The following is a 24233-nucleotide window of genomic DNA, read 5'->3' as shown; positions in this document are numbered from 1 at the left end:
GAAAGCCACAATACTAAATACTACTAGAATAAAGTTCCTAGCCATTGGGAAATGAGTGTGCTTACTTAAGCCCATACCTCAAATTATACTGGCTTGAACAGAGAAAAACAAAAATACAACAATAATAATAATAACTTATTTATAGGAGCACTTTTCATACAAACAGTATAAAAGGCATAGACCTCCATTTAACTGAGTAACAAATTATGTATTTAAATGAAATTCAGACAAATTAGAACACTACCAAAACTACTACAGTACTATAAAACTGTAATAGTTCCTAATGGATATCAAAAGAGGAATTAGTGCAGAGTACGCTGCTTTTCTAAATGAACAAAACCAGCAGACACTAGTGCAGGTAATAGACTGGCTTCAAACAATGCTTTTGATGATTGCATACTCAAAATCTTCATTTCATTGTAACATTCAAGATGATTGTTGATACCTCCAAAGTCTTCATAGTTCTTAAATTGTTGAAGTAGTGAAATCATTTCATTTTTACTTGCAGCCATTTCAAGCATTTCCAAGCATGAAAGCTTGAAACCGCAGTGAATATAACAGTTCTAAATTGTCTTACTACTTATTATTTGCCAACCATCAATGACAAAAATCACTGCTTTTTGAACACAAACACATGCAACCTGTTCGCTCTAAGCCGGTGTAGTGTCTAACAGCCACATGATGCTAGTTAAAAATTGTTTGGCAACAGTCCCAATTAGGTGGCATAGTGTCCCAAATAAACAAAGGGAATCCCAGCTATATTCTCCATTTTTCTTTCAGAGTTGTCCCAAATCAACAGCTGCCCTGATTAACTGATGGTCCAATTAACTGGAATCCACTGTACTTGTGGTTTCACAGATCCATCTCATTTCTATTACTCGTACTTGGCATTGTCAATAATTATCTGATGTTTACGTGCATCTGTTCTTTAGGGGTGTCTTTTCCATCAGTTGTACTAGACACAGCAAACACATTTCATAATTAATTCAGATTCAGGAATTGATTCTGTGTTGTCAGAATATTATACAATTCCATTTTTACTTGCTTCAACATTCTTAAGTCTAAGTATTGTAATTAGAAGGCTGAAGTATGTAATCAATATGACATTTTTTTTTCTTCTCTTAAACACATGCAAAACAACCTTGGCCTCTTTGAAAATAAAAACAGTTCCTCCTGCATCTTGTGTTTGTTCATCTGGATTTCCAACATTTTCAGCAACTGCAGAATCTCTTGTGTTTAGTATCAATTTTATCTGAAATCATTACCTTCAAATATCCTTTAAAAATAGGGCATGTCAGACACTCGGGAATAAACGTTATATAATTCGAAATTTTGAGAAATCATATCTCCTTTAGTTTCTCGGAGTACATAATGATAGATAGATAGATAGATAGATAGATAGATACTTTATTCATCCCCATGGGGAAATTCAACTTTTTTTCCAATGTCCCATACACTTGTTGTAGCAAAACTAATTACATACAATACTTAACTCAGTAAAAAATATGATATGCATCTAAATCACTATCTCAAAAAGCATTAATAATAGCTTTTAAAAAGTTCTTAAGTCCTGGCGGTAGAATTGTAAAGCCTAATGGCATTGGGGAGTATTGACCTCTTCATCCTGTCTGAGGAGCATTGTATCGATAGTAACCTGTCGCTGAAACTGCTTCTCTGTCTCTTCAGCTGAAATTGCTAACAACCTGCATAAAAAAAATCCAGGGTAAGCTTTTGGGAGTACTGAGGTCTTCATATTAAAACTTCAATAAAGGCATGAAAACTTGGAGAAAAGTATGTAAAGAAATTATTTTAGCATGGAAAATGTATACATATACTTACAAAAAAAAGTACTACTCTTTAACCGTTCAACACTTACAGTAGGTAAAAATCTCATCTGTTAGGATTATTATCCATCATGATTTTGGCCCAGGTATCTCACACACTATTTAGCCTGGTAGGAGATACGATATTTAGTAATGTTTTACACCACTATTGATGTCATCAGTGTAAGAGATCCTCTTTAATCTTATAAACTAGAATTTATTTGGGTGCAGCTTATTCACTTTCAAGATTCACTCACAGTTTAGCTGCAAGTATGTTCTGTTACTTTGCAGTAGCTTTTATAATTTAAACCAGGCATTTAGATATTTGGTCGGCCATCTTTGGTTAAGCCAGTGAAACAACATACCAATCTGACTAACTCTGATGACCCACAGTGACTTGAGCTTGCATTCAATAGCTAAAGTACTCATGCAAATGGGATCAGTTGACACAGCAGTAGGTGCCAGGTTTTAACTGGAGGTGTCAATATTGTGAAGACCAATGACCAAAATGTGTTAGAAATCTGCCCCAGGAGGCAAATGCATGTCCATGTTGGATTAGGGTCCAGATTGCTGATTTTATTGTTCTTTTTCTTGCATGGTTTTAACTTCCTTTACACTTAATTTTGTGTTTGTATAATGACCTGGTTGTGAACACTTAACAACTTGCAATATACATGGTCCTATACTACAGTCATTTATTTGACTGCAAAACTGAAGTGTAACTCAGTCAGTACCTGTCCAATTTTCTTATCTAAACTGATTTCTGGTTTGCAGTATTAAATAAAACATATACTTAAACTCTTCTGTTACTTCTTTTTAGTGGCCTTGCTTGTTGGTACAGGCTGACTTTCTCTGACCTGTACATGATGAAAATCGAATGAAACAGCTATAACTATAAGATTTTCATCTTTCATGACTTCTAACAAACCTTCTGAACAACATCATCTTCAAATCTAACACTTATGAAAGAAGACATTATTTCCAGCAAATCTTTAGAAACACTATTGCTTTAAAGATCTCTCTGATAATGAGTTTTCAAAGCTATTTACAATGGTGATATGTGACCTGCTTAAGGGTGACCTTAAGCTACATTTCTCTTGCTGGAATGGTTATCTCCAACAACATCAAGGTCAAATTGGTCACTGGAATATTCAAAACAGCAGATGTGATTTGCAATATGCTGCTCACTGCTGCATCAAAGAAGATACACGGGTGATTTGATTTCAGCAAGAAACAGATCACTTCTTCACCAATGGGAGTTACAAAATGAAGACAAAAGAGGCTACAGATGCTGGAATCTGGAACAGCTCACAAAAAGCTGGAGTCACTCAGCAGGTCAAGCAACATTTAAGGAGAAAAATGGACAGTTGACATTTCAGATTGAGATCTTTCATCTAGAGTGAAAGATAGAGGGGAGATTTTCTGTAAGGAAAGGATGAAGCAAGAGTTAGAAGGCAGAAAGGGGAGGGGGTAAGCGGTACTAGTGCCCGAAGCTGGGAGCTGATAGGTAAAAGAGACAAAAGGCTTTCCAAGACTTGCTGGCTTCTCATAATTGCAAGCAGCCATTGAATGCACCCATATGCCCAGAACAATTTCATTCAATACACCCAACTTTTTTATCACAGGAAATGTTTTTGCTCACACAACATGCAGGCCTTGGTGATCTTCAGAAGCTGTTACTTGTAGTCAGTTCAAAGTATCCTGGCAGGACTCACAATGAACCCATCCTTAGGAAAAGCAAGCTCTAACTCAGGGCAGATGTCACAAATCCAGAAATGGTGTTGTTCTTCTTTCTACCGATGCTACCCGACTTACAGTGTGTTCCAGCTCCTTCTGCTTTTATGTACCACTTCTAACTTGGCTTCATTCATTTGGTGAGAATTACCAAATGCCAGTAGATGGCAATAGATACACAAAGCAAATTCAACAATACCCACATCAAAATAGAAATTAAACTAAACTTCTGTTTTGTATCATAATTCTAATGTTCCTAATTATTCCTTTGATAGCACAGTCAATTTCTATCAAATTGTAAAGAAAGCTTTTGGTACATTGATGTTTAAAAATCACTGTATTGAATATAGAAGTTGAGATGTTATGTTGAAATTGTATAAGATGTTGGTGAGGCCTAGATTGGAGTATTGTGTACAGTTTTGATCACCTACCTACAGGAAAAATGTCAATAAGCTTGAAAGAGTGCAGAGAAAATTTACAAGGATGTTGCCAGGACTTGAGGGCCTGTATTACAAGGAAAAGTTGAATAAGTTAGAATTTTATTCCCTAAAGTGTAAAATAATGAGGGGGTATCTATTTGATAGAGGTATGCAAAATTTTGCAGGGTATAGATAGGCTAAATGCAAGTACTTAAGAATAGTCTTAATGGCTTTTGCTTAGTGGCTCTGATGTTCACCATCATGAAGTGCTTTGAAAGACTACAGTCTTCAACCTTGAAGCAACCTTGAGACAACCTTGACCCACAGCAATTCACCTACCACTGAAACAGAGCTATGGCCCTGGCCCTACTCTCATCTCTGGAGCATCTGGACAGTAAAGACACCAATGTTAGACTATAAATTATTGACTACAGCTTCAACTTCAAAAGTATAATTTCAAGCAAACTCAACTCCAAACACCTAGACCTGAGACTCAACACCTCCCTTTGTAATGAGGTCCTTGACTATTTGATCAACAGACCACAGTCAGTAAGGATAGGCAACAACACCTCTGCCATGATTATCAGCAATGGTGTCCCACAAAGCTGCATCCTCAGCCCCTGCTCTATTCCCTATACACTTGTGATTGCATAGCCAGGCTCTGCTCTAACTCCAAATATAGGCTTGCAGATACTACCATAGTAAGTCACGTCTCAAATAATAATGACTCGGAGTACCAGAAGAAAATAGGGAACCTAGTGACATGATGTCATGACAACAACCTTTTCCTGAATGTCAGCAGAACAACAGAGCTGGTCATTGACTTCAGGAAGGGGAGTAGTGGATGTGCAGGTATTTACTTCAACAATGCTGAGGTTGAGAGCTTTAAATTCTCACCAGCAGTCTTGTCCAACCATATCATGACCAAGAAAGTTCACCAGCACCTCTACTTCACATGGCATATCCCATGTGATTCTCACCAATTTTTATCAACACACCATACAGAGCATCCTATATTAATATCCAGATGGATTAGTTTAGTCATAAACATGAGAAGGTCTACAGATGCTAGAAATCCAAAGCAACGCACACAAAATGCTGGAGGAATTCAGCAGGTCAGAGAGCATCGATGGAAATGAATAGATAGTCGATGTTTTGGGCTGAGACCCTTCTTCAGGACTGAGAAGGGTAGGGGATGATCACAGAATAAAAAGGTGGAGAATGGTTTGTACCTCTCACAGTCCAACCCTACATCCCTGTTGTGAGAGGTGGAAATGGGTAAGGCTAGCCAACAGGACTCTGGTTAAGTTGTAAAGACCGATCCCCTGTACAATGGATATAACGGATTACAGAAACATTGATGAACTTCAACCATACCATTGACTTTGGACGATGGAAACAGGAGGTCATCAATGGCCAATGCTCCACTGGGAGCTACTGGCCTATGAAGGAAAAGAATTAGTTTGGTATGACAACTGCTCTGCGTATTACAGTAAGAAATTACAGAGAGTTGTGGGCATAGCTCAGCACATCATGGAAACACATCCATGGATTCTGTCTACACTTCTTGCTGCTTCAATAATCAAAGTCTTCACCAAATCTGGATATTCTCTCTTCTTTCTCCTCTATTTGGACAGAAAATACAAAAGCCTGAAGCACATACTACCAGACTCAAAGACAAGCTTCTTGACTTAATAGTTATAAGACTATTAAACTGTTCCGTACAATGACAAGATGGATTCACCTCACAGACGATCTTGTTATGATTTTGCACCTTATTGTCTAATTGCATTGCATTTTCTGTGTAACTGTAACACTTTATTCTCCCCCTTATTGTTTTATCTTGTACTGACTCAATGCACTGTTGTAATGAATTGATCTGTATCAACAGGATGCAGGACAGATTTTTCACTATTTTTCAATAATAGGTTTACCAATCTAACAAATTCCTGCAGGAGAATTAATTATGTTTATAAAGACATTTGTGAAAATAACCTAACAGTTTCTTAGAGTCATGGGACACTATGGCACCAAAACAGGCCTTTGGCCCATTCATTCTGTGCCAAACTTTGCCTAGTCCCACCAACCTGCACCTGGATCATAGCCCTCCATACTCTTCCCATCCATGTACAATACTGTGCAAAAATCTTAGGCACATATATATGAATATTAATTTCTCGAACTTCCAGTAATGTCCCTCCTTTCTTTCACCTTTCCCCCATCCCCTTTCCCTCTCTCACCTTATCTCCTTGCCCACCCATTGCATCCCCGCTTTTCTTTCTTCCATGGCCTTCATTCCTCTCCTATCAGACTCCCCCTTCTCCAGCCCTGTATCTCTTTCACCAATCAACTTCCCAGCTCTTTACTTCACCCTCCCCTTAAGGTTTCACTTATCACCCTATGTTTCTCTCCCTCTCTCCCCGCACCTTTTAAATCTACTCCTCTGCTTTTTTTCTCCATTCCTGCTGAAGGGTCTTGGCCCAAAATGCCGACTATACTTTTTTCCGTAGGTGCTGACTGGCCTGCTGAGTTCCTCCAGCATTTGTATGTGTTGCACATATATATAGCTAGGTTGCCTAAGACTTTTGCATAACACTGCAATAATTTTATGTATTGCGCGCGAGTGATAACAAACCTGATTCTGATATGGGTCTCTACAGAAACTCTCCTAAGGTTATGGCCTGCTCCAGCTGCAGTGATGCCTGGCTTAATGTCTTTGTAAAACTTCATTCTGAATGCTATTTGCTTACATTATTGTCTGCATGATTTCTTTTTCTCTCTGAACACTGCGTGTTTGATGAACTTTCTTTAAAGGGTCCTTTGGAGTTTCTTTGTTTTGTGGCTGCCTGTAAGGAGACAAATCTCAAGGTTATATAATATATACATAGTTTGATAATAAATGTACTTTGAACTTCTGTGGACTGGGAGTGGAAATGGGGTAGGGAGAGGGGAATCATGGTTGGGAAAAGGGGAAGGGAGAGGAGAGGGAGCGAAAAACAGCAAAGAGACATTCTGTAATGATTGATAAACCAATTTAGTTGGATTCAAATGATTCGGTGCTGGGTTTGTTTCCACCTGTGCCACCTCCCACCACTGGAACCTCTCTGCCACCTGTCCCACACCACCGCTGGGCATTCCACCTTTGCAATTCCCAGCATCCTTTGTTCCCATTAGATTTACAAGTTAATTTTCCGCTCCACATTGACAAATACAGGACTGTGGAAAGATCTTAATAACTCTCTTCAAATTTCTCTCCAATGTTGTAATCAAACCTACATCCACCACTTCTGCTGGCAGCTCATCCCACGCTCTCAGCACCCTCAGAGTGATTTTCCCCTTAAATATTTCACCTTTCACCCTTAACCTATGACCTCTACTTCTAGTCTCACCCAACCTCAGTGGAAAAAGCTTGCTTATATTTACCCTATCTATACCCCTCATAGTTTTGTATACCTCTATCAAATCTCCCCTCATTCTCCTATGTTCAAGGGAATAAAGTCCTAATCTGTTCAACCTTTCCCTTTAACTCGGATCCTTGTCCTAGCAACATCATTATAAATTTTCTCTGTACTCTTTCAATTAGGCTTCACCAATGTCTTTTACAACTTCAACATAACATCCCAACAACAATACTCAACACTTTGATTCATGAACACCAATGCGTTAAAAGGTCTCTTTATGGCCCCCTTCACCTGTGATGCTCCTTTCAATGAATTATGGATCAGTATTCCTAGATCACTCAGTTCTACCACACTCCTCAGTGCCCGACCACTTACCATATAAGATCAACCCTGTTTTGTCCTCCCAAAGTGTCCTCACACTTGCCTGCATTAAATTCTATCTGCCATTTTTCAGCCCATTTTTCCAGCTGGTCCAGAACCTGTTACAGTCTTTGAAAGTCTGCCTTGCTGTCCACAATGCCCCAAACTTTGTGTCATCCACAACTTTGGTGACCTAGTTTAATACTTTACCATCCAGATCAGCGATATACGTGACAAACAACAATAGACCCAGCAGTGATCCCTGCAGCACACCACCAGTCACAGGCTAGTGGTCAGAGGCAACCATGTACTACCATTCTCTGGCTTCTCCCATGAAACCAATGTCTAAACCAAGGAAGTTCTCCTGGCTGAGGTATACAGTATGAAAGGTCAGAGTCTTGGGTAAGAATTTAGGATTGAGAAAAAGAGAAAACAACTTTTTTCAGAGGATGTTGAACCAATGGAAATCACAAACAGAGAAGACACTGAATGTATTTATGAATGAATATTACTACATGGAAATGCATTAAAAGACATGAAAAAGAGAGGTAATATAATATTGATAGTCATAAATATTGCTGAATATAAGAGCAAACCTGAAGTATTGAATGACCAAATCCTGCTCCTATGTACTATGTTTCCCTTCATTAAAACGTGACTTCTCATCTATTCCAAGAATTCCACTAGTACTTTGACATATAACTAGGATAATATCTGCCTACTCAGTTGGATGTGAATCATCCTATTCACCATTTAACTAATAAGAAGAGATCAGAATCAAGATTTATCCTTCAATTAATGATTATTTACGACTTTTGCGTATTCTGAGAAACTCTTGTTACTGGCTTTGGAGTGATAAACCTACTATTTCCTGCAAATTGGTTTTATTTCCAATTTGCAGCATCTGCAAAATTCTTTTGTGCCTTGTGTACAAATTGTCTATCTTGTCTATCTGCAAAAGAAGAGTCAGCATTTCATAAATAATTCACTGTGCAGCATCCGTCAGTTTTCCAATGAAGTAAAAAATGTGACATGAATGCAAACTACTTCAATACACATGCTTCTGATAATAATTACTTGTCAGATTCATAAATCAGGCTCCAAGTTTTTGTGGATTATTTTCAAAGTCATGAGAAAATGGTACCTAATGCATGATAAGTTAATGTAATTATTATTTGATCAAAACACTAGCACTTTCACAAATAGGATTTGTGTGCATTTTTTATTTCGACTTCAGTAAAAGAAGATATTAACCAAAATTAGAGTACAATGCATTGGGCTAGCATCCTGACATGTTTAGAGGATTGCTCAAAGGACAGAAAACAGAGGATAGGTAGGAATGAATATTTTTTAGGTCAGGAGGCTCTAAGAGATGGGATGCTGCAGGGGGCAGTGTAGGTTGTGAGCATGATGCACAGAATTTAGGGGGATATAGCAGAGCTAAATGAGTTAGTAGATATTTGATGGAATACAATATGGTAAAATGTAATGTAAATCTACTTCAGTTGAAAAGAAATATAAAGTTTTTTTTTTACATATAGCAAGATATCTAATGGTGTTGCTCAGAATGACCTGAGCATCCTTGTACACAAATTACTGATAAGTAATATTTAAATGTAGCAGATAATTGGGAATGTAAGTAGAATAACAGCTTTTATTGTGAGGATCTGGATTAAAAAAAACAGAGATATTGCTTCAACTACACAGAGCCCTGGTGTGGCTACATCTAGAATGTTGTGCAAAGATGGTCTTCCTACCTTAGAAAGGATAAACTTGCAGTAGAGTGAGCATAGCAAAGGTTTGCCACATTAGTTGCTGGGTTGATTTTTCATATGTTAGGTGATAAAGCAGACTGGCTGTCTTCATCAGAGTTTAGAAGAATAACAGATAATTTTATTAAATATAAAACATTTTTGAGGATAGACAGTATAGTTGTCTATCTTTCCCTTGGCTGAGGTGTCTGGAATGAGAGTCACAGTTTCAAGATAATGGGTCAGCCAACTGTGACAACAATGACCTCTCACAAAAGTGCAGTATGTGAAAGGTAAGACACAAGGCTGAAGTAGCCACAACCATATTTCAGCTAGATATGCTAAATAATAGATTTGATGAGCTTCCTTCTAAGCCTCTGGTCAATTTAATTCCCCTCAAGAAGTGGCTAAGTACAAAGGCTATGGGACCCGATGCCATCCCGACTGTAACACCAAAGACCTGAGCTCTACAACTAGCATCGTCTCATGTTAAGCTATTTCAGTAAGGTTGTTACAATGACACTTATCAAAAAATGTGAATAAGTGTCCACAAAACAAGAAGTAGAAAAAATCCATTTTAACTCAATTTCACCCAATATTTAATCATCAGCAAAGTGAAGGAAGCAGTCAATGTCAGTATTAAAGTGACCCTTTTTCAACCATAGTCTTAAGATTGTGCAATAAATCCTGGCTTCACCACAAAAATGAATAAAATATACCTTGCAAAAAAGGGCTGTGAAGAATCACTTGCAGAGTATATTCCAGACAGGTCTCAACACATTTTTTGGATTTTAACAGGATCAGGGATATGGGATTTGCACAGGAAATTGACATTGATGTAAGATCAACAATAACTTTTGAATAGCAGAGTAGGCACAAGGGGCTGAGGATCCTATTCTAGCTTCTATTTCAATGCTCCTTGGTTTGCCCTGTCATGAGCGCTATATTTGTTCAAAAAAACTCAAATTGTAACAGCAGTGAAGTAACAAATTATTTGTATATTGAGGCAAGAGATTTCCAGTTATTACAGCAGTTCTTTAAGTTGCATAATTTACAGCATTTTGACACCTTAAAGCCAAACCTTAGGATTTTATGGAAATTACACCTTTGAAAACTTACTGGCTAGTTTTTGACTTTAACCATTTCATGAAGGGCCTAATTCTATGATTTGGGTAAGAAGATTAATTTTGCATATGGTAATGTCAGTTTGAATACATGGGGGAAGGGAGGAAGTGGGCAGTGAAGAAATTGTTGGCATTTCTCAGAATAACACGAGAATTTTCTTCCCCTCTACCATCTGATTCCTAAATGGACATTGAACTTTTGAACACTACCTCATTTTCTTAATATGTATTACTTCTGTTTATTTTGCACAATTTTTAATCTATTCAATATATGTATACTATAATTGATTTACTTATTATTAGTTTTCTTCTATATTATATATTGCAATGAACTGCTGCAGCTCAGTTAACAAATTTCACGACTCATGCCGGTGATAATAAACCTGATCTAGACCCAAAATGTTCACAGTTCTTTTCCTCTGAAAGATGCCTCTAGACCCTCTGAGTTCCTTCAGCACTTTTTGTCCTAGTTTACACCATCTTCAATTTCAGGTTTTAGTTTTTTTTCGGGCGGAGGTAGAACAGTACAGCACAAGAACAGGCCATTTGGCCCACAATGTTGTGCAGAAACAGCTAAAAAGCAAATCAAAAACACCCAAACTCTAATCCCTCCTGCCTACACCATGTCAATATCTGTCCATCTTCCTTAATTCCATTTGCCTATCCAAACATCTCTTAAAAGCCTCTAATGTATTTGCCTCTAGTAAATCGTTTTTTAACAATCTTATTTGAAAGCTGTCAAGCTGAAATAGAAACTTTGAATTTTTCTTTTTGCCTCATTAAAATCTAAGAGTTTTGAGAATACGGTATTCAGTCATCCGTAAAGTACTCAGATTTCAATTGGTTGGTTGTGTTAGCTCGGACAAAGGTATTATTTCATAAAGCCGAATATTTCAGAAAGGAACTTTAATGTATTATCACCAATAGCTACGTCTTTCCGTCTCTGCCGAACTCAGGGCAATGGGCTGTGGTCGGATGCCGTGAGTCGGATCGGGTGGGGCAATTCACTCTTCACAGTCACCTTGACTCATAAGCATCTTCTCCACCTCATCTTGTGGGCTTGGCATTGCTGGACGTACGGATGTGCCGAACTTGGGTCTTCCTTCGGGCTTTACTTCGAGACCGGCGAGTGACCCCGTGCACAGCACAGCCAATCAGCGCCGGCACCCGTATCTCGTTCAGCCTGCCGCTCAAGCAAGCGCAACCAACCCTGGCAACGCAAAAGAACTACAGCTCCCGGCAGCCCCCGCGAAACGTCGTAGATCACGTCCATTCCGAGGGAAAACCGATTTCATTATTTTACCACTAGCAGCGCCGAGTGATAAAAATCTATATTTGTGGGTTAAAACTGAAGTCTGGCTTCGTTGTTCCGCGAAGCGTTCTGTAACCTAAGAAAGTGACTGCAATTTGGAGCGGGTCATGCACACGCAGAAAGGCCACTGTGCTGCGTGCGCTGATTGGTGGGCGGGCTATTTCCGGCCGGCGGGTCGGGGTGCCTCTGATGTCAGCAAGTTGAGATGAGGAGGTAGAAGAGAGAGAAAAAATACAGCGTCAGTGAGGCCCAGAGGGGAAGGTACAGCGTAGCTACATCAGTCATGGAGCAGGAGTTCGCGGAGATCGACAAAAACGGAAGCTGGCCGGCGCTTTATCAGGTGAGGGCGTTACGTGGGGCTGGGGCTTGAGAACGAAGACGGGCTGGTCACCCTTGGTCCTCAGCTCTCGGGTGGTAGGTTCCCTGTAAAGGAGGACAGGCCGGGGGTCCGGAGTGCAAGCTGCGCCTCGGTGCTGTTACTGCAGGCGGATACTAAAAGCATTATCTCCCGCCTGTATGCGTTTTGTACAAGAGTGAGATGCTTGCGGATTGTTGCGGGCTTGTCCAATTAATTACCGCTGTCAGCAGCCACTTCTGCAAATTACTCAATAACCATTGCAACAAAAAGCTGCCACTGTTTCTTTGGCGATTCGCTGTTAATTTTTGACAAGCGGGCTTGGATGTACTTATCGTTTGCCTAATCGCGACAATAGTTTTGCCTTTACATACTGAGTAAAGGATCACGAACTGTAACAATTGTTCTCTCGTTGTCCCAAACTTTTATCGCTGTATAACATCAGAGTTCATTTTTAACCGAATATTTTATAATGATTAGTGTTGCATAAAATGAGATAAAAGTTTTGAAATTTCTAATCGAATTTTGTTCTACAACATCAAGGTTCGTCTCCACCATACACACGTTACTTTCCCGGCGACACTTGCCTTATTTTTTATATGTGAAACCGACTGGTGAACTACAAAATTTTAATTACATTTCGTAAAAATGAAGTAATTGTTTAAATCTAATGTAAGACATAACGGTTTCCTGTTTCTGTACGGTTCAAACTGGAAGAATAAATATCTAGGAAAATTGGACTTAATACGGAAGGCCGCAGAATTCACACTTGCCTCTATCTTGACTTTACTATATGTGCCTCTATGTACGGATCAGTATATTTAGAGGAATGATATTTAGAATTTTGCAGATACGCTGTGTTTCAGAACTGTATCTAAGAACTTTTATATATTTTTTGAAGTTGTTAGTATAACATTCCAAAGCTGTTTATTCTATTTTCTGACACTAATATACATGTATTTGTGATAATGATACTGAAAAATAGATTTAATCCCCTAATTATCATTTTACTGTAATTTGGACCATAAACTTAAGTTAAAATGGACCAAGAAATTTCATAACTCCTTATTTTTGGAAGGGGGTATTTTTTGTTTGCAGGCATCAGCAATAACCTTCATTTGTTAAATCAATTTATAATATGATGAACTGCTTTGCAGATGTATGAGCAAACATGGTGGGCCAAATGCAGATGTAATAAGCATTAATAATAATTATTATATTATTTACACTTAGATTATTTAGATTAATAAACCTAAAACTATAGGAATAGTTTAAAATATTTTCAAGTGCAGTGAAGGCTGGCAACATGAGAAGAGGTTAAATTTCTGTGAATTTTAGGGAAGCATCTAGTAAGTCAATGAGAAATGGACAAGTATGTATTATTAAGAACTGAAGAAGGTTATAGGATCCAGTGAATCAGTGAATTTTAGTTCCTTCCCAAAGTATGGATTCATTAACAATTTCAATGCCAGATGAAGAATGATGGTACATTTCAAAAGTCATTCTTTTTAAACAAAAAGGTGGTGTTTAATATATTTCTTTTTAGGTATATTTGTATTTTATTTCCTTACAGCTAGGAGGAGAGCATTTGGCCCATTAATCCCTTTTCATTGTAACAAATAGTAGTAATTAATAGTAACAAATTTATCTATTAATTTTGCACCAATTTGGGTTGTGTGAGGGCAACCTATCTACTCACAGGTGAAGTGTGCAAACTTTCTTTAGAGCTGGAGTTCTGTGGAGCAGCACTACACACTGTTCTACTGTGCTGCCCTTGTTTCTTAGTTCTTGAAGATTTTGCCATACCAATTGTCTGGATTAATTCCAGCAATTACATTACCTTTGGAATTGTGCAATCGTTAAGAGAAACGCGAAGTTTAAAATTTTATTTTGGAGTCCCAACATTCTGGTAATAAATGTTTTTGTTCTTCCGTCTGCCCAATTCTAGTCAAGTCCACTAATATATTTCTTGGTTAGCTGATAAATGTATTAAGTCAACCAGGTGCTGTCTAAGTATTTAGCAATTAAACATCTTCATTTCTGTAACATTTAACATGGTTAAGATAGTGATGTCATTTAAAAAGGACAAGAACTTCAGAAAAAAGAATAATCAAAATGGGTTCACAATAAATTAATGCAGAAGAGGATTTGGGTAAAATCTCAATAGATATTAGGATTAAAAATATGACAAATTTGAGCAGATTACTCATTATGTATCTGCTCCACTTACTATCCATTTTTTAAAAACTTTGATATGTTTTATGTGTCTTCATTGGGTGGGTATACTTCACACACCCTGCATCATATTGATTTCAAAACTCTATTTGCACTTTTTAATGGTGGCCCAGACCCTATGTAACCTGCTTAAATCCATCATGTTTACAAACTTGTTTGTATCCTCTGCACTAATTTTATCATGAAACCACCTTGATTTTCCCATTTTCTTAAACTCGTACTTTCTAAATGACTTCACATCGCTGTCGTCTTAACCTTTTGAATTTTGCAATCTTTAATTAGTTTTCACTTCAAAAACTTCTAATAGTCTTACCCAGGAGAGGGGTTTACATTCATAGCATTATTTATTGTTGCATGATATAGGAAATTGCAATTTTTTCTAAGTAAAACAGTACGATTTTAGAATTACAGCACAAGCTGTCATTCTGTACGCTTTCAACCATTTGTTAATATAGATAACAAAATGCTTGGCTAATTTGTTTACAGCAGGAACTCGCCTGAACAGCATTCAGTGTGAGAGCTTGTCCAAAACTTCATTGACTAAGTCGCTCTGCCTTATCTAAATGTAGTTTGTTCAGAGAGGGGAAAAAAATCAATAATGGCAGATTACTGTAGGAAGCCTGTGAATGTCAAGCCATGATAGCTGAAAGGAAATCAAAATTTGGTGATGAGCAGCGATGTTACATGTAACACTTTGTGAAAAAAGATGGTAACATGTTTACTTTTAATTGTGACCGAAAACAGTTCTTCACATTGTGTTTATTCTAACTGTGTGAATGAAACACATTAGTGCATTTTAATATATTTGTGCGTTAACATTGTGGTGCCCTATTCTTACGTTTCTGTTGCCACCTCAAATTTTAACAGATAGTCCTGGAATCATTTTCTTTTTCAGAATTCATTATGGGTATGTTTTTGATCTAGATAATTCTCAAAAGCCAAGAGTTTATTTCAGTCAACGCACACAAAATGCTAGTGGAACACAGCAGGCCAGGCAGCATCTATAGGAAGAAGCACTGTCGACATTTCGGGCCGAGACCCTTCGTCAGGACTAACTGAAAGGAAAGATAGTAAGAGATTTGAACAACACACACAAAATGCTGGTGGAACACAGCAGGCCAGGCAGCATCTACAGGGAGAAGCACTGTCGACGTTTTGGGCCGAGACCCTTCGTCAGGACTAACCGAAAGGAAAGATAGTAAGAGATTTGAAAGTAGTGGGGGGAGGGGGAAATGCGAAATGATAGGAGTAGACCAGAGGGGTGGGATGAAGCTAAGAGCTGGAAAGGTGATTGGCGAAAGTGATACAGAGCTGGAGAAGGGAAAGGATCATGGGACGGGAGGCCTCAGGAGAAAGAAAAGGGGGGGGGGGAACACCAGAGGGAGATGGAGAACAGGCAAACAACTAAATATGTCAGGGATGGGGTAAGAAGGGGAGGAGGGGCATTAAGAGAAGTTAGAGAAGTCAATGTTCATGCCATCAGGTTGGAGGCTACCCAGCCGGTATATAAGGTGTTGTTCCTCCAACCTGAGTTTGGATTCATTTTGACAATAAAGGAGGCCATGGATAGACATATCAGAATGGGAATGGGACGTGGAATTAAAATGTGTGGCCACTGGGAGATCCTGCTTTTTCTGGCGGACCGAGCGTAGGCGTTCAGCAAAACGGTCTCCCAGTCTGCGTTGGGATTTGATTTGAAAGTAGGAGGGGGAAATGCGAACTGATAGGAGAAGACTGGAGGGGGTGGGGTGAAGCTGAGACCTGGAAAGGTGATAGGCAAAAGTGATACAGAGCTGGAGAAGGGAAAGGATCATGGGACGGGAGGCCTAGGGAGAAGGAAAGGGGGAGGGGAGCACCAGAGGGAGATGGAGAACAAGCAGAGTGATTGGCAGAGAGAGAGAGACCAGAGGGAGGTGGTGTTCCACCCCCATTTTGAATGTGTTGCTTGAATTTCCAGCATCTGCAGATTTCCTCGAGTTTATTTCAATTGTCTTTTAGGTCTGTTAGATAGGTTAACGTTTTGCTATTTTCGTGAATAAACTAGATTTTTTTTTCAAAAGGAACTCCAGAGTTGTGTCCTGATGGCAGTGTGCCTGTATATTTAAGTGTATTCACCTAAAAGCACAGCTTTTAGTTGAGACTTGCTAACTTCTGTTTCTTCATTTGACTCTATCCTGGAAATCAATTCCTCTCCTAAAGATCAAATAAAACTCAAACATAAAAAATGCCATTCCATGCAGTAGCCACGGTTCCTACATGTAGATCTGAATTCACAATTTGTATGCAAAGGACACACATAGTGGTGAAGAATGGTGGGAATATACATACGTAAATCCCAGAGCCCGTATCTCTCCTGTGGGTTCTAGAGTGGGAGATGGTTAGAGGGTGGTAATGATCTTTGGGGAGAAACTTGGCCTTGAAGATATAAACTTAGGGTTTCAAGAGCCAAATGTTGGTTAGCCTTCACAAAGATAGTGGACTTGGGCAATATATGCCTGCATTTGGCTTGTTATAACAATTTGCTTTTTTTAAAAAAAACAAATTGAATACTTTGCTTTTTAATATAGCAAAGATCTGAAGTCAGAATGGAGGCAATAACTAAATGTTGTAATGCAAGGCTAAAGAGGGGTTTAAGAGGTATCCTGGAGACAAGGGGCTAGGGTGTTGCAGAGATCTAGAATGGGAATTCTAGAATTTAGGAGTTGAGAAGTTGAAGGTAAGGCCATGGTGAAAGTATTTAAATTTGAGTATGGTCATAGAGGGTGGCTGCAGAGGATAATAGACAAGGAAGAGCAAGCTATGGCAGGAAGATCTGTTTGCTGACTTACAGCTCCAGAGACCTGGGTTCAGTCCTGACTTCAAGTGCTGTATATCTGAAATTGCCATGTTCCCCTTGTAACTGTGTGTTTCCTGGCTGCTCTGGTTTACTTTCCATGTCCACTGTAAATTCCCCCAATCTGAAGGTGGAAGTTGCAGGGAATTGGTGACATTGTGGTGAGAATTTACCAAAAGAAATCAGTGTAAATGGTGGTTGGTGGCACAAACTCAGTGGGTTGAAGAGCCTGTTTCTGTGCTGTGTCATTTTGACACACAGGAATTTGAAAATGAATGAATTTAAAAATTGAGGTGCAAGTTAATTGGGAGCAAACCTATTGTATGATTTTTGTCTTGAACATGTATTGGGGTTATTAGTCCAAGCCTTTAGATTACTTATCCATTTTAACTATAGTGCTAATGTTGTCATGGCATCCCTCCCTTAGCCATGTTTTGTTCCATAATTCATTGTCAGAGGAAGGAAATCCTCTGAGTTAATACTCACCTGTGCTACCACTTTGCAATGTTTACTGGGTTTTCTGGTACACTTATTCAAAAGTGATAGCACAAACAAACATTAATTCTTGTCTGTTGAAGCCATAATGATAGTTATTAATGCCCTAAATATCTCCTAATCTGTTGCAGCAGTGTTTGAAACATCAGTCCCAGCAAATTGTATTTTGGCACTGTTTTGTTTATCCAAAATTTCAACTGAATTTGCTTAGATATTTCTGGGAAAGGCAAGTTGCTTATCTCTTCATTTGTGGAAAAACTTGGAAAAATGTTAATTCAAAATAAGTACCGGTACCTTCGCTCTTACCCCAGTTGACTTTTGCTTCCTTCCCCCTCATTTATTGATGTGAAACTTTGTTTTTAAAGTGTTAATGCTCACATGAAAGTTCTGTGCTTTTTTTCAAATCTTTCCCTTTCAGTTCTTATTTCATTTTAGGATTTCATGTTCACACAGTATATGACACAAGTCTCTTATTTTAATCCTTATTTGCAGAAGCAATGTTTATTTTATTTTGATCCCATATCCATGAATTCCCTTATGGTGAAAAGATATCAGTCCTTATCTTGAATATACTCAATGACTAAGCTGGCATGTGCCTATTGGGTAGTGAATCCTATCCTGTTTGTCATTATAGGTGCTATCTCTTACACCAAATTTGATAGAATATAATATTAATGGTAAGACTCTGCATTGTGGAGGATCAGCAAGATCTTGGGGTCTGTGTCCATAGGACACTCAAAGCTGTTGCACAGGTTGACAGTGTTGTTAAGAAAGCATATCATGTGTTTGACCTTCATCAACTGTGGGATTGAGTTCATGAGCCGTAATGTTACAGCTACACAAGACCTTAGTTAAACCCCACTTGGGTGCGCGAACTTGGCCTTTTCTCCTTGGAGTGACAGTGGATGAGAAGTGACCTAATATAGGTTTATAAGATGACGAGAGCCATTGATCGTGTGGATAGCCAGAGGCTTTTTCCCAGGGCTGAAACAGCTAACACGAGGGTCATAGTTTTAAGTTGCATGAAAGTAAGTATAAGGGGGATGTCAGAGGTAAGTTTTTCACAGTGTGGAGTGCACTGCCAACAACAGTGGTAAAGGCAGACAAAATAGGGTCTTTTAAGAGAATCTTGGATAGGTACATGGAGCTTAGAAAAATAGAGGGCTACATGGTAGGAAAATTCTAGGCAGTTTCTGGAGTAGGTTACATGATTGGCACAACATTGTAGGCTAAGTGGCCTGTAATGTGCTGTGGATTCTGTTCTATGTTCAAACAGGATGCCACCAGCTCAGTAGTTATCCTGTCAAGCCCATTAAGAATTTTATTCATTTCAATGAGATCATCCTTCACTTTTATAAATGAGATGTTGGCCTGCTTGGTTTCTCCTCATAACAAACTGCAGTCTGAAGAATCATTCTGATGAATCTTCTCTGCATTCTCCACAAGTGTATTTTTCTCTTGGATAGGAGACCAGACCTATAAGCAGTATTCCAGAATGTAATGTTTCTATCATTGTACTCAAATACACTTGCAATAAAAACATACTTTTTTCCTTTACAAGATTGCTTACTGAATCTGTATATTTTGTGCTTTCTGTAACTGTTAATCTCTCACCATTCAAAAAAGACCTGCTTTTCTATTTTCCCCAGCAAAGTGAATGACCTTGCATTTCTCTGTTTTGATTAATATGGCTTATTAAAATAACTTTTTACTGAGAACATTTAGATATAATTACATTTGGGTAGATTTGGGGAAATCCGTGATACCAGAGATGACACACCTCATTTAAAGATTTTTTTGTTTAATTTTGTTTGTTATGAAGTCTTACTGTTTTTGATTAAAGATCAATTTAATTGCGTTTGCTATGTTTCTCTGGTCCAAAACCAAAAGGAAGCTGTTGCTTGATGTTACAAGAAAGCTATATGCTATCTTGGGTATGCTGTCAAGTGTTTTTGAGGAGAGGGGGAGGAAGAAAAGGTATTTCTCTCTGTTATATTGGAGAAGGGACAGATGTTAAATAAATACATTGTGCTCGCTTTATAGCCCTCCATGCCTTCCAAAATAACTGTTTTTCCAGGCTTTGGGGTGGGGAAAGTAACAGGCCAGATGGCCTGCTTCTGCTTTTATTTCTTGTGTTCCTAAATAAGAACCCAAATGCAGCATCAGTGACTATATTTTATAATGGATATATCCTACAATTTTAACAATGAGGTTATTTATTGTCATTCATTCAAGTCCTTCATCATACTTTAGTTGACATCTTGAGTAATGGTTTGATGCTGTGAACATTTTTACCCCCCCCAAAAGTAATTAACATTTACAAATGTGGGCATTTTTGTGTTCATTGGCTGTAGTACTTTGGATTGCTATGGCCCCTTTAGAGGTTTGTACATCGCTTCTCTGCAGGTGACTTTGGTACTACTTGGTAGTGAAAAAGGCTTTTTACATGTTGGTCTTCATTAGTCATTACCTAGAGCATTAAATATAGACATTAGGAGGTTATAGTGCATTTGTACAGGACACTGAGGCTGCACAAAGAATTGTTCACTTTTGGTAACCCTGCTGTAAGATATGTTATTCAACTGGAAAAAGTGCAGAAAAGGTTTACAAAGATGTTTCCAGGACTTGGGTTGAGTTTTAGGGAGAGACTGTTCAGGTTAGGACTTCACTCCTTAACATGCAGGGGACAGAAAAGTGATTTTTTTAAAAAAATATATGGAGGTGCATTAAATCATGGTAGAGCATTGGAGTATCAAGGAGCTAGAGGGCAGAGGTTTCAGGTGAAAAGGGAAAAATTTAATAGGAGCAACTTTTTTTACACAAAGAATGAAATCTATATGGAATAAGCTATATTCCAAATAAGAAATTTTTGAATGGAAGAAGGACACTACCATGGCTGACAACTGAAGTCAAAGCCAAAGTAAAAGCAAAAGAGGGGGCATACAAAAAAGCCAAAGCTAGTGGGAAGATAGAGGATTGGGAAGCTTTTAAAAAACTTGCAGAAGGAAACTAAGAATGTCCTAGGAAGGAAAGAATGAATTATTACAGGAAGCTGACGACTAATATCAAAGAAGATACTAAAAGCTTTTTTAAGTATAGAAAGGGTAAAAGAGAGTTGAGGGTAGATGTAGGACCAATGGAAAATTACGCTGGAGATATTGTAATGAGAGACGCAGAGATGGCAGAAGAACTGAATGCATATTTTACATCAGTCTTCACAGTGGAAGACATCTGCAGTATACCGGACATTGAAGAGTGTCAGGGAAGTGAAGTATGTGCAGTGAAAATTATGACTGAGAAGGTGCTCAGGAAGCTTAATGGTCTGAGGGTGGATTAATCTGATGGAATGCATTCTCGTGTTCTGAAGGAAGTAGCTGGAGATATTGTGGCAGCATTAATGGTGATCTTTCAAGAATCGATAGATTCTGGCATTGTACTGGATGACTGGAAAATTACAAATGTTACTCCGCTGAATGGTGGGAGGCAGCAGAAAGGAAACTATAGACTTGTTAGCCTGACATCAGTGGTTGGAAAGTTGTTGGAATGGATTTTCAGAAGGCCTTTGACAAGGTGCCACACATGAGGCTACAGCAAGATAAGAGCCCGTGGAATTACAGGGAAGTTACTAGCATGGGTGGAGCATTGGTTGATTGGCAGAAAACAGAGATTGGGAATAAAGGGATCCTATTCTGGCTGGCTGTTGGTTACCAGTGGAGTTCCACAGGGGTCAGTGTTGGGACCGCCATTTTTTACGTTGTATGTCAGTGATTTGGACTTTGGGATTAATGGATTTCTGGCTAAATTTGCCGATGATACAAAGATAGGTGGAGGAGTAGGTAGTGTTGAGGAAACAGAGCCAGCAGAGAGTCTTGGATAGTTTAGGGGAATGGGTAAAAAAAAAGTGGCAAATGAAATACAATGTTGGAAAGTGTATGGTCCTGCACTTTGGTGGAAGAAATAAATGGGAAGACTATTATTTAGATGGGGAGAGAATTCAAAATGCAGAGCTGCAAAGGGACTTGGGAGTCCTTGTGCAGGATACCCTAAAGGTTAACCTCTAGGTTGAGTCAGCAGTGAAGGCAAATGCAATGTTAGCATTCTTTTCTAGAAGTATAGAATATAAGAGCAGGGAGGTGATGTTGAGGTTCTATAAGGCACTCGTGAGACCACACTTGAAGTATTGTATGTAGTTTTGGGCTCCTTATTTTAGAAAGGATATACTGACATTGGAGAGGGTTCAGAGAAGATTCATGAGAATGATTCCAGGAATGAAAGGCTTACTGAATGAGAAACGTCTGGCAGCTCTTGTGCTATATTCCCTGGAGTTCAGGAGAATGAAGGGGTATTTCATAGAAACATTCCAAATGTTAATAGGCCTGAACAGATTAGATATGGCAAAGATATTTCCCATGGTAGGGGAGTCTAGGACAAGAGAGCATGACTTCAGGATTGAAGGACGTCCATTTAGAACAGATGCAGAGAAATTACTTCAGTCAGAGGGTGGTAAGTTGCCATGGGCGGCTGTGGAGGCCAAGTCATTGGGTGAATTTAAGGCAGAGGTAGGTTCTTGATTAGCCAGGGCATCAAAGGGTATGCGGAGAAGGCGGGGAGTGGGGATCACTGGAAGAATTGGATCAGCCAATGATTGAATGGTGGAGCAGACTCGATAGGCCAAGCGGCCTACTTCTGCTCCTATATCTTATGTTTTTATATGGAAGTGGTTGAGGCAGGTTGTAGCAACAACTTTTTAAATGCAGTTGGGCAGGCACGTTCATCTTTTTCTATATTATGTGTTGCATTGCACTGCTGTTAACAAATTTCACAATGTGCACTGATATTAAACCTGATTCTGAATTGGAAAGGTTTAGGAAGTTATGTGCCAAAAACTAGTAAATATGAGTAGCTTGGATGAAGCATCTTGTTTGGCATGGCCCATTTGACCCAAAGAGCCTATTTCCATGCTGTATATCTGTGATTCAATGACATTGTTTTGGTAAAAATTAATGCAATTTTCACTGATGTGAGAAATTTGTGTTTCCTGAAGTATATTGAGGTTTATACTTCAATTATTGAAGTATACTTCAAATATTGAGTGGAGCAGACTCGATGGGCCAAATGGCCGACTTCTGCTCCTTTGTCTTATGGTTTATTGAGGTAGAAGTAAAACTGTATCAACGATACCAAAAATGAAGGGACTAACTCATAACTGAGAATATTGGTTGTTGGAGATTATTTAGTAATTTATTTCTAAATATTTGACAATATAGGAAAGGTTTTGGTAAAATTTCTGAATTGTGGAATATTTTCAGCAGCATTTTTATTCACACTTGTATCAGAAAGTGCAGCTCTTTGTTATAGTGTTCCCGAAGCCATTTCATTATTTGTTATTTTCACACAAATTTGAAACAATAGGTTGAGTTCTGAAGAAAAATTTCTGATTGCCTGTTTTTACTTGCACTCTGACTACATCTTCACCTGTTGGCAGTATGTTACTTTTGCGTGTTGTAGAGCAACCAATGTCCTCTTGTACTGAGGCTTTGGCAGTCCATTCAAGTGATGTTAAAGCAGTCATTTATTTTTCTAAGTAGAGCTATTCTGGCATATATTTGAGGAAGAAAACTAAATTTTGCATTGTGGGAGATCCTGAATACTGAGCTCTGCCTATAGAGAATGATTTGTTGTGATTTTTGTTTGATACATTAATGTTTTTGGCGAGCTGAGCAGTGAAGTCTGAACGCAGAATTTAGTTGGAAAAAGTTTTAGTTAAAAGTGAGCCACAAGTTTAGGAATTGTGAATAACTCTGAATGTTAATGGGCATTTTGGAGTGGTACAGTGGAGTGAAATTTTGAATGTGAAAATGAACTTCCATCTGATAAGGCCTGAAATTCAAGTGCTGCTTTAGCTATTTTAGAACCTCAAAAATATATGCCTTTTTTAATTCATTGTAATCTAGCTGTCATTTAAACTAGGCTTCTGTTAAGAAGGATAAGGGAAAAGAGGAAGGCTGTAGCCTTTATCCTTTTTGTGGGCTGTCATGTGCACGGATACTACTTTGAGATTAATTGTTGCTTCTTTCCCACTTCAGCTGTAAGTTTCTTTGAGCACTACTTTTCAATAAAATACTACAAAAAAAATGGAATATCCCTGTTGACCCGTGGCAGTTTTTATCAATGCACCATAGAAAGCATGCTGTCTGGAGCTAGCAGCCAAATTGTGTGAATGGGATAGGTCACTGTTTGTTTTATTCTGCATTGAAGGAACTACTTGGCCTCTACTCAGCAACTCACTGTTGCATGTAGAGAACTTCACAGGAGATATGGTCCAGATGTCATCTAGCTGTTTTGATGGTCATCAACCGAAAACATTTCTTTCTTCTGACTTGTATGCTGA

The 24233-nt window shown here is 38.6% G+C and overlaps 1 protein-coding gene and 1 long non-coding RNA gene across 3 annotated transcripts in view; one reads left to right on the top strand and one right to left on the bottom strand.

The window, feature by feature from the left end:
- Positions 1–209: 209 nt before the first annotated feature.
- LOC140736006 (uncharacterized) lies at positions 210–11816 on the bottom strand. Of its 2 annotated transcripts, none has more exons than XR_012100859.1 (3): positions 11534–11816; positions 6727–6822; positions 210–1703 (listed from the first exon to the last, which is right to left on the bottom strand). It is a non-coding gene; the product is annotated as an uncharacterized lncRNA (long non-coding RNA). The 2 variants fall into 2 exon arrangements; XR_012100860.1 differs by having other exon boundaries at positions 11634–11790.
- A 214-nt stretch (positions 11817–12030) lies between these two features.
- LOC140736004 (tyrosine-protein phosphatase non-receptor type 1-like) overlaps positions 12031–24233 on the top strand; it is a 99400-nt gene continuing 87197 nt past the window's right edge. The window contains exon 1 of the mRNA XM_073061679.1: positions 12031–12264. Within this exon, the coding sequence (XP_072917780.1) occupies positions 12208–12264 (57 nt within the window). The 5' untranslated portion in view covers positions 12031–12207. The remainder of the gene's footprint in view (positions 12265–24233) is intronic.

This window comes from Hemitrygon akajei, chromosome 11 (assembly GCF_048418815.1).
Source record: "Hemitrygon akajei chromosome 11, sHemAka1.3, whole genome shotgun sequence".
NCBI classification, from domain to species: Eukaryota; Metazoa; Chordata; class Chondrichthyes; order Myliobatiformes; family Dasyatidae; genus Hemitrygon; species Hemitrygon akajei.
The sequence above is the reverse complement of the archived record's forward strand: the minus strand, read 5'-3'. Positions and strand labels throughout refer to the sequence as shown.